The sequence below is a fragment of the Nematolebias whitei genome, chromosome 16 (assembly GCF_014905685.2).
Source record: "Nematolebias whitei isolate Nwh7 chromosome 16, NemWhi1, whole genome shotgun sequence".
Taxonomy (NCBI): Eukaryota; Metazoa; Chordata; class Actinopteri; order Cyprinodontiformes; family Rivulidae; genus Nematolebias; species Nematolebias whitei.
The window spans coordinates 35,455,493-35,467,391 of NC_056513.1; the positions used below are offsets into that span (position 1 = coordinate 35,455,493).

The 11,899-nt window shown below is 39.1% G+C and overlaps 1 protein-coding gene across 1 annotated transcript in view; it reads left to right on the forward strand.

Moving 5' to 3' along the window:
• The window catches only part of LOC119422495 (alpha-1,6-mannosylglycoprotein 6-beta-N-acetylglucosaminyltransferase B), a 249,262-nt gene that overhangs the window by 196,083 nt on the left and 41,280 nt on the right, over positions 1 to 11,899 (forward strand). The window contains exons 9-11 of the mRNA XM_037689870.1: positions 4,547 to 4,680; positions 5,683 to 5,813; positions 9,973 to 9,978. Coding sequence (XP_037545798.1) covers positions 4,547 to 4,680; positions 5,683 to 5,813; positions 9,973 to 9,978 — 271 coding nt within the window. The remainder of the gene's footprint in view (positions 1 to 4,546; positions 4,681 to 5,682; positions 5,814 to 9,972; positions 9,979 to 11,899) is intronic.

The window sequence follows — 11,899 nt, forward strand, 5'->3', positions numbered from 1 at the left end:
GATATATATATATATATATATATATATATATATATATATGTGTGTATATATATATATGTATATATGTATATAATATATGTTATTCTTTTTTAATATTGTTTCAAATGATTGTATTAATTAAAATATTGGACTTTTCAATATTTGAAAGAATAATATAGAGATTACTAAAGTTTATGCCTGACCTGCTGCTGAATGAAATTGGACTCTGCTGTGTGAATTTAGCTAATTATCAATTAAACTTTCATTCATCAACTTTCAAGGGAATTGGTAGTGAAGAGGTTAGAGAAGTTGGGCCTGTGATCCCAAGATCGCAGGTTCAACTCCCGGTAGTGTTGTGCTCAAGACCACCTAACCCGAGACCAAGTCAAGACCAAGACCAGAATGTACCAAGACAAAACCAAGACTTTTAGGGTCCAAGACCAAGTTGAGACCAAGACCTCAATAAAATAAATAAAATTGTTTTTTTCCATTATAAAACGTTTTTATAAACGTTACATACTGCAACTTTAAGTTTGCTTTTGAACAAATGTATCAGCTTTTATAAATTTTCAAAGCTACATAACAAAGAAATCAGACATTCAGTGGCCTAACTTCACGTGTTTCAACAATAAAATTACACAAATGTTAAATTGGAAGCAGTTTCATCACATGCCAAGACTTAAAAATACTCCAGTGGCAAAACAATCTCCATAAGTCTGAACTCAACATCAAGGATAACCAAATAGTTGCACAGTGGTTTCAGTAAAGAAGTAGATGCACACCTAAAAAAGTTATATAAATGGATATTAGTTACAAGTATATTCTTTGTGATTTAAATAGCTGAATTTTATAACTGATTATATGGCAGACGTCTTCTCCTGTGCTCAGACAATCACTTCTCACTTTCTTGGAGTGACAAGTGTTGCCAGATAGACGAGGATTTCCAGCCCAAAAATCTGTTAAAAACAGCCACATCACACAAAAGAATCCGCCCAATCAATATATTGTTACAGTGTATTTGCTGTTTGAACATGAACACACATCAGTACAAGCCGAGGTAATTTACCAATATGTGGCAAAATGCAACAGTCCAACAAAAATCTTCCCAGAGGTCCCAAAATCATAGCAAAATCAGAATGAAAACCGCCCAATTGGCAGTAAACCGCCCAATCTGGCAACACTGGGAATGACGCGTGCGCGTGAAAGAGCATGACAGCAGTAACAAAAACATGTATTTAGCAATGAGTCACATTATTGCTTGGATTTGAATCAGTACTTTTTGCATCCAATAAAAACAAGGATGTTAACAAATAATCTGGACAATATTCTGGCATTTCAGTGATATTTCCACAGTTGTAGTCTTGACTGTTCTTGAAATAAAATCCCGAGTCCTCAATGTCCGATACCGAGACAAGACCGAGACCATCAATAAGTGGTCTTGAGACCGGTCTCAAGACCAAGACCGGTCTCGAGTACTACAACACTAACTCCCGGTACTGACAAGATCAAAATGTGGGTAAAAAGGTGAAACACCCACACCTGCCTCCACCCTCATTTGCCCCACTCTGGACCCTTGAGCAAGGCCCTTAACCCCCACCATCTGCTCACCTTGGTGCCCTAGATAGCAGTTTACTGCTCCACACAGAGGGCTGTGGTAGCTCAGTGGTTGTGTCAGGAAGGGCATCCAGCGTAAAAACAATCACCAGGTCTTCATGCTAGTTCTCTGTGGTGACCCCTGAGGAAGGGAGCAGCTGAAAGAATAGAAATGTAAGGTTTTATAAACCCTCCCCACACTCCTACAAACGTTTCCCATTCTCTTATATATAAACATTGCATATGCTCAAACACTTTGGCGATGGTGATGAAGATGATGACGATGAGATGAATGTACAGTGCACACAATGTCAAACACCAGGTTTAAAAAAACCATGATACAGTGAGGCGGCAAGAAGTGAACTGTGGTATAGCGAGGGACGACTGCATAGAACTAGTTTTGGACCAGTTTATTATTATTACCATCATGTTTGTGGGTAGGTCTAAGTATTCAGGGCTGTAGCCCTAAAAGCTTTCAGAATAACTAGATCTTAAAGAGGAAAAAAAGCTTAAAATGCAGTTCCAAAATAAAAACGTTCCAAAAATAAAACGATAATTTAAAAAAGTTTTCTTAAAAGCACGAACAGGACGGTTGTGCTTTCTTTGTATTTCATACAAGCAACCTTCACGTTAATTCACCTGTAGTGTTGAGAATCTAATTCGAGAATATTTTATACACCCTGACTGAGCCGTACGTAACATCATCAACATAAAATCAGTGGTGAAGATTTTATCACATAGTCAGAGCCACCAAGATTCTGCAGCACATTTTTTTAGCTCCATATTTATTTATGTATTCCATATAATTTGAGCCAACATTTGTCTCTTATCCTTGTCATAGTCCCAAAGAAAATAGAGCTAATTATAAGTCAGGGCGAACAATCCAGTTTAGCAGGTGTGAGCAATGTACCAGTTATCCTTGCTGCACAATCTAAATATGACCTGCTGTTGCAAACTCAGCAGGCACAAACATGACAGAAGGACAGAGCAAAGTGTTTTCTTACAGTGAGCTCAACGTCTTAATAGATAAAGCACAAAGGGATTCCTCAAACCTGAAAGAAAAACATCTCACTGCATCGTGAAGGAATCACAGTTGTAGTTGTCTCACAGATAAATGGTGTTTTGAGCTTAAATGACCAGCACTGCATTTTCTTATTTTCACAACAAGAAAACCGCCCTCTGGACCACGGGTTGTGCAGTCTCTTCTTGCAGAGTGTCGAACCCCACCTTCTTAATATACAAGCAGCTTTGGTTGGTTGGCATCTCTGTGACCATCATAGAAGTCACGTTGCAAAGACTTTGTGAAATATAGATGCACTAATTCCTTCTTTACATCCACAAAAGATATGCAATCCATTGATAAATCAAGGCCACGATTTTATCAAGAGTTTACAAGTGTTTGGGGTGGCTGTCGGTCACCTTCATCAGTCATCCTCTAATGAGTGTTGGGGTTCAAGTCCGCCGAATCGAAGTGTTGAGTGTCCCACGGCAAGGCACTGAGCCCCTCATTGCCTCCGATTTGTGACTCATCGGTGTATGACTGTGTTCTAAAGCACTGGTTAGACTCTACATAAAGATTTACTCAGATTATCTTTGTAGGGGTGCAGTACAGTGCTTTGTGTGGATAGATAACTGAGGGCACAGATGGTTGTGTAAAGGAATTTGAGTATCTTGGTTGGGTGGAAATGTGCTATATAAGTACAGTTCATTTAATTGACCATGTATCATAATTTCTGGACTATTGAGCGCACCCGAGTATAAGCCTCACCCACTAAAAAACTAAAATAAAATTTGTACATATATAGGCTGCACTTGTCTACAAGCTGCACCACATTGTAAGATGAGATATTTACACAGAAATATATTTTTAAAACTCTTAACTAAATACGTACCGGTAACATCTGTAACATAGCTGGTTAAAATAAATAAATAAATAAATACAGTAGCCTGCCAGGAAATGTCACTGATCTCTATGATCTATGAAAGGCCTTTTGGTCTCATAAATGTGAGATACTATGATGTTCCACCTCTAAAATCTTCAGTCTTGTTTTTGCTGATGACTGTTTTGGCTTTTAGACAGACCTGCACGGTGGAAACACCTCGGTCGTCTGCTCTATGTGTGTTCACCCAGTCTTCAAGAAGGTTTTCAAGTTCAGATCATCTGCTTTTATTTTACCTCTGAAAGTTTTTGTTGTCTTTTTGCATTGACTCAGTTCTTCATGCTGCCATCTCCAACGTCTCAACATCGATTCATTGACGCCAAGCTTACATGCAGCAGCTCTAGGTCCTTCTTTGACAGCCAGATCGATCACATTTAACTTGAAACCTGCATCATCTGCATTTCTTGGTGTGTTTTCCATGATAAGGGCGTGTGCATGAAGCATGAAGCAACTGATGTGAAGAACTTAGTGTGAGTGTGTTTGATATATGGTAATTTGAAGCTTCATTGGTCCACTGTGACCTGTTTGTTAATTTCATTGGTCAGATTAAAAAAAAAAGTTTATTTATACAAGTAGTCTCATTGAGGACCCCCCTGCCCCAAGAGGGACGTGTATTGGGCAGCTATGTGAGCGCCCAGGTGTGACAAGGCTAAGCCGCAGAGTTCAAAGTGTGTGAAAAAAGTAGCGGCTTATAGTCCAGAAATTACGGTACTACCTGTATGTACTACTGTGTACCATCCAAAAAACCCAGCTTGATTCTGTGCAGGGTGATGGTGGACTGGTGCCCTTAATGATATGAGTGTGACTGATACAAAAATTAAAAGCTTTGTTTGATTTGGCAATTGTTTTGACCAAAATGGTGACCACAAAGTACGAAGTTGAGCTACGACTTTAAGTATCAGTTGATCAGCATCTGTTTAGAAGTGGTTTCTGAATGTTAATTGCATCACATTATATTTCTGTTTATTATCACTTTGGTTTTACTGATCTCACAGAGCAATAAGCAACAGTCATGTTGTTCTGTGTTGTTACAGATGTCATATCAGAGTAATTGACACATTTGGGACAGAACCAGCTTACAATCATGAGGAGTATGCAACACTTCATGGCTACCGGACCAACTGGGGCTACTGGAACCTGAACCCGCGGCAGTATATGACCATGTTCCGTAAGAGAAAAGCTTCTTCCTCGAGTCACACTAATATTTAACCTACTGTCAATGTATTTTTTATAATAGTTTATTGTAAGACATCACATAAAAACCAACATGGGAACAAAAACAATATTTTTATACTTTAAAACAAGCTTACACACAGAGACTTGTCATCATTAAAGAGTCATTCTAAAAATGCTTAAATGACTTCAAACTAGTCTTTTTCTTTCTTTGTCAGGTCTCGCTGCCTGTTCACATTTGGTTGGAGTGTGTTTAATGTTTCTATTTTCAACAACATTACAACGTGTAGCATCTCCTTCCTGCTCTGTTATAAACAACACAGTACATCTGATCTGCACTAAGAGCTGTCTGTCTCCTTACTTCCTCACTGAACTACTTAACTGATACTTTTACATCCAGTTGTCAGAGCAGCTGTATAGCTATTACTAAGCAGCAGGATCATTATATCGACAATATATGACACACTAGAGACACCCACGTTCCACACTGACCAAAGCTATAATGAGCAACACAACCTTCATACTTGTGAGAGCGCAGCGGCAACGCAATTATTGTGAGTTTTCAATGCTTGTGAACATACTCTGCTAAAGGGGAAAATAAGTACAACTGTAATTGGTTTTAAAAAGTGATTCTTGAAAAGCCAGTAGTTAAAGATTTAAGATAAAGTTGGTTTTAATTGTGTACCTTTCTTTGAACTCACAAGAAAAAAACTTTAATGTATTAAAATTTCCCCAAATTGGTCATCTCAGAGTTATCTCTGCCAACAGCAGCTGGCTCTGTAACAGTCATTTATAATACTCACAGAGGTAATCATCCAACAAACTGAGGCACAAAAGGATAGATAACTTTTTCTGTCTTTCTTCTTATTCTCTCATTTGCAATAAAACTCTTTGTCTTCTTACCTTTCCTTGGTGTCGATGGATTCTTTTTCACCTTTCTTATCCGTCTCCTACCTTCACCTCCTACACACAAATGCCCACACTCCTACACCTTCAGCCCACACACCAGACAATTCTTTCATGGGCTTCGTCTCAGAAGAGCTGAATGAGACAGAGAAGAGGAGCATCCAGCAGAACAAAGTCAACAACATGGCTGTGGTGTACGGCAAAGAGGCCAGCATGTGGAAGGTACACACACTAACCAACTCTGAGCTGAAGCTAACGAGTAAGGATGTACTTCTACAAGTGATTGTTTGCATGCAACCAAAAGGCTTATACGCATTCCTTCAAGGATCGCCATAGGTTTTTATTTTTAAAATGTGGCAATATATCAACTGGCAAGATGTAAAAAAGAAAATAGTAGGTATTAATAAACCTCTTTAACCATTACTGACCCACATGCTGTACAAACTTAGAACTTAGAGGCACAGCAGTGTGACTAAAATACAATAGGATCCAGATTAAATAAAATCGTTCTAGATTTTAGACCTGTGCCACCAGTTTTGGAGGACTGGTAGCAAAAAAGGAAAGAGAAGGCAAGCCGGTAATTAGGGGGTTGCAGGTTCAAAGCCCTGGGCTTACAACAAAAATTTGGTTGTGAAAGGTGAAGCACCCTCATTTGCCCCACTGTGGGCACTGTGCCATTGCATCAGGTGGTGGATGAAAAGGTTCCTTCTGCTTGCCAGGATCCATCACACTGTGCTACCTAGAACAAAGAAATAAAAAACAAAAAACATTCTACCTCTCATGCACAGTGTAACCCCTACTCATCTGAAAACCCTGCTCTAAAAGCATTATACAGTGGCACTTGAATGTTTGTGAACACTTTATAATTTTCTGTATTTCTGCATAAATATGACCTAAAACATCAGATTTCCATACAAGCCCTAAAAGTAGATAAAGAGAACCCAGTTAAACAAATGAGACAAAAAATATTATACTTGATCATTTATTTATTGAGGAAAATGATCAAATATTACATAATTGTGAGTGGTACAAGTATGTGAACCTCTAGGATTAGCAGTTAGTATTAGAGTCAGGTGTTTTCAATCAATGGATGATGATCAGGTGTGAGTGGGCACCCTGTTTGATTAAAAGGACATGATCTATCAAAGTCTGTTCTTCACAACATGTTTGTGGAAGTGGATCATGGAGGAACAAAGGAGATTTCTGAGGAGCTCAGAAAAACAGTTGTTGATGCTCATCAGGCTGGAAAAAGTTACAAAGCATCTGTAAAGAGTTTAGACTCCACCAATCCACTGTCAGACACGTGTACAAATGGAGAAAATTCAAGACCATTGCTCCCTCCCCAGGAATGATGGACCAACAAAGGTCACTCCAAGCACAAGGTGAGGTCACAAAGGAGCCCAGGGTAACTTCTAACAACTGAAAATCTCTCTCACATTGACTGATGTTGATGTTCATGAGTCCACCATCAGGAGAACTCTGAACAACAATAATTCAAGGCAGGGCTGAAGGAGAAACCACTGCTCTCCAAAAAGAACATGGCTGCTCCTCTGCAGTTTGCTAAAGAGCATGTGGACAAGCCAGAAGGTCGTTGGAAGAATGTTTTGTGGACGGATGAGACCAAAATAAAACTTTTTGGTTTAAATTAAAAGTTTGTTTGGAGAAAGGAGAACTCTGCATCAGAACTTGATCCCATCTGTGAAACATGGTGGTGGTATCATGGTTTGGGCCTGTTTTGCTGCATCTGGGCCAAGACAGCTTGCCATCATTGATTGAACAATGAATTCTGAATTATATCAGAGAATTCTAAAAAAAAATGTTAGAACATCTGTCCATGAACTGAATCTCAAAAGCAGGTGGGTCATGCAGCGAAACAATGACCCTAAACATACAAGTCATTCTATGAAAGAATGGTTCAAGAAGAATAAAGTTCATGTTTTGGAATGGCCAAGTCAAAGTCCTGACCTTAATCCAATCCAGATGTTGTGGAAGGACCTGAAGCGGCAGTTAATGTGAGGAAACCACCAACATCCAGAGATGAAGCTGTTTTGTACAGAGGAATGGACTAAAACTCTTAAGGTGTGCAGGAAAAGGACATCAAGGCTCTCTCAAGGAACTTTTCAGAGACACCATTAAGTCATTGGTTCAGGTATGTTGATGACACCTGGGTTAAAATTAAATCTCAGGAAGTTCAACATTTCACTGATCACATCAACTCTGTGGATAAATACATCAAGTTCACACGAGAAGATGTAAAAAAAATGGCAGGTTGGCTTTCTTGGACTGTGAGGTCCCAGTTTCTGATAGAGGACATTTGCAAACTGAGGTGTACCGCAAACCCACCCACACAGACCAGTATTTGCAGTTTGACTCCCATCACCCTTTGGAGCACAAGTTAGGAGTCATCAGGACTCTGTACCACAGAGCAGACAGCGTCCCTACTAACTCAGGAGCCAGGCAGAAGGAGAAATCCTACACAAGACAGGCTCTAGAGCAATGTGGATATCCTAACTGGGCCTTCCTGAAAGCAGAGAAGAAACCCAAACAGGACTCCAGTCAGCCATCAGGTGAAAAGGAGGAACCCAGACCCAGACCAGTGGTCATTCCATATGTTGAGGGAGTATCAGAGAAACTGAGGCATTTATTTTCTACACACAACATCCCTTTGGCTTTTAAACCCCAAAATACATTACGGCAAAGACTGGTTCATCCCAAAGATCCAGTCCCCCGGCACAAACAGAGTAATGTTGTGTATGCTGTTCAGTGTCAGGAGGGCTGTGATCAGTCTTACATCGGGGAAACTAAACAGCCACTGGCCAAAAGGATGGCCCAGCACAGAAGAGCAACATTATCAGGCCAGGACTCTGCGGTCTACGCTCATCTCCAGGCCAGCGGTCACTCTTTCAGGGATGAAGATGTTCACATCCTGGACAGAGAGGAACGATGGTTTGAGAGAGGAGTAAAGGAGGCCATCTTTGTAAAAAGAAACAGTCCATCATTAAACAGGGGTGGAGGCCTACGTGTTCATCTGTCCCCCTCTTACAATGCTGTGATTGCTAGTATCACTCAGCCCCCTGTGAATAGTAAACAGCCATCAGTGTGCTAATGATCCATTGTTAGGCTGATGGTCCTTCTTGACCATGTGAGCAGCTGGTTTTGGTTGTCAGCAGCAAACTGGTTGATCCACTCTGAGAAGGTGCTATTTAAGAGACTGAGCTGAATACAGCACCTCAGACTGAGGAAGTCTTTTGGATGAGAGACGAAACGTTTCTACTTTTTAATTTTTTTTTTTACTTTGTTTTGTTTTTTGAATGTCCAGAGGACCAGACTTAACTTTTTTAGATTTTTCCAACTAGATTATTGAGCATGCATCAGGAAAGGTTCACAAACTTTTACCTCTCACAAAATGTAATATTGGATCATTTTCCTCAATAAATAAATGACCAAGTATAATATTTTTGTCTCATTTGTTGAACTGGGTTCCCTTGATCTATTTTTAGGACTTGTGTGAAAATATGTTGATGTTTTACGTCATATTTATGCAGGAATATGTAAAAATGTTACATGTTCACAAACATTCAAGCATCACTGTATAAGCTATAAGTTTGCATTCCCTGTTCAAATCCCTCAGCGGGGCGGACATTGTACTGGTCTTCATCCAGTGTGAGAGGGTCTTACACTTGTTTCTTTGTTTAACTGTTTACAGCCCGATGTGTGAGAACATACCTTCTGTTGTCCGTGAAGATAGTTTAGATAGATTCAACAAATTATGTAACAAATCAAAACCCCACAATCCTAAAGGCTTAAATCTTGCTCTAAATATTATAGAAAACAAGTACATCGTTTAGTACTGATCCATTTAATCAATATTACAACACAGTGCTCCAACTATGCTGTGTTATGAGAAGACAACTTTGACAACATTTTGCATGTCCCACTGTTTATGTCATTATAATTCAGCTTCATGTGGTTTTTATATGCACAAGTGTGCATATTTAATTTACAACTTATTTTCTTCTCAGATCGTTTGCCTGTTCATCCATACAAAGTAGAAAGGCACAGTTGTGTCTCCATTCTTAAAATAATTATAAAGATGTTGTTTACTCTTTACAGTTTGCCAGTTCCATGGTTTCCATCAGAGTTGGTGCTTAGGAAAGAGCTCAAAGTGGGTCATGAAAGTACAATACATTAGTACATTTCTGGAAAAACTGCTTTGGAAAAAGGCAGAAACAGTTACCTGTAACTTTTTTTTTTCTTTCTTTTGTGTTTCACCCATTGTTCGATAGTTGTTGAGCAGCAGCTCTCTTTGGATACATTTTACAACATGTGTTGTTTTCTCTTTTTCTTTTGTGTGGGAAACTGTTGGACCTGACTGGATCAGCTTCAGGTAAGAGTCTTTCTTGCACCCTTTATTTTAGACCACTTGTACAAATGGAAATGATTAATATGTACTGACTAAATGACATAAAATATTCAGTTGCTAATAAATATGCACTTTTTTAATGAAGTCACCTCACAGTCAAATGCTGGCAGTTCATACCTTGTGAATGTAAAATATATGCAATGCCCTAAATACCCTCCAAATCTGATTTGCCTGCTTTTTGTGCCATATTTTCTTTGTTGTTACTGCTGTTTTCTCTTCTAATGTAATGTGTGAATGTTTTCATACTGAGCCATTAGGATTTTTAAATAATGTTAAAAACACAACTGACCTGCAGTGTACAAACTTTGTTTTATTTAGACCAATGATTCTGTCCTGTCTGAAAAGGATGTGTGTGCTGTGACAAGAGAAAAGTCTGTTTGCTTGTGTTGACTTAGAATACATGAACAATACATTTTCATAACTGCTGCAGCACATTTACTTTGGAGGATTTGTCCTGAACTGTTACCAAGACTTCTTTTTGTTTCCTCCCAACACATCAAAAGAGAAACCATAATATTGATTTGAAGAAAAAAAAAAGTTTGATCAAATCAGCCAGTTGATTTAAACAATAAATCTTGTAATACTGTTAGCTAAACACTTTAACAACAAAGCTAATCTTGTTGTTTTACATAATTTTAAATTGGGTAGAATACAATAGAACTTATGCAGACATGTACACATCAGGGGCAGCACGGTGGTGCAAGTTGGTAGAGCTGCTGCCTCTCAGTGAGCAGGTTGCCCTGGTTCAAATCCTGGCCCAGGACCTTTTTGCGTGGAATTTGCATGTTCTCTCCATGCATGTGTGGGTTTTCTCCAGGTACTCCAGTTTCCTCCCTCAGACCAAAAACATGCATGTTAGACTGATTGGTAACTCTAAATTGTCTCTAGGTGTGAGTGAGAGAGTGAATGGTTGTTTGTCTCTCTGTCCCTGTGATGGACTGGAGACCTGTCCTGGGTGTCCCCCACCCCTCACACAGTGACTGCTGGATATGGACACCAGTGACCCCACGACCCAAAAAGGAAGAAGCGGGTAAAGATGATGGATGGATGGATGGATGGATGGATGGATGGATGGACGGAAGGACGGAAGGACGGAAGGAAGGATGGATACATCATAGTTACATTGGCAGTAGTTTGTTGTACCTGGTACACTAAAAACAAGTTGATGATTTGTGCAAATGCTATAGCACAAGTTGTTCAATGGTCATTCTGGGATTTTTATTAAATTCCAGTTCTTCCTGTTATCTTTTGGAAGGTAGGTTAGCAAGTCTTTGGCTGTGGAAAGAGCTTCTTAGTCTTTTAGTTTACATAGTATTAATTAGTGGTTGTCTTTTTCCAGAGCGCAGGAGAGAATATAAATGATGACCGGGGTGGGATGGGTCTCATCGGGCAGTATATCACTTGGCTTATTTGATGACCAGAAACTGTAAAATTAGGCAAACTTTCTGTTGCAGTCGTACTGAATTCAAAACATTTGCAACCAGCAAGATGTGCAGCTACATTTTGAGCAGCCAATCTTTGACTTGTTTTATGTGCACTGAATGCAAAATTGTCTGGGCCATTCAACAAGTTCAAGACAAAAACAACTGGACTTTATTTGTAATAGAAGACATTTATTCTGGGCCATGCACATTGTTTTGTTTCCAACATCATAATCTGCTGGGTACCCGCCATGGCAGACTTTTAAAATAAAGAGGCAAAATTGAACCTTTTTTTTAATTGTTTTATATTGACAAGTGTGAACCTTGACATTCAGAGCTGTGGTCTTGAATGATCTACAAGTGTCAAAATACAGCTTTAGACTTTTAAAATTATGGAAACTTAGTTGAGTTTGAAAAACACAAAGTTTGTTTTCTCAGTCATCCAGGTATATAACAACAAAAAA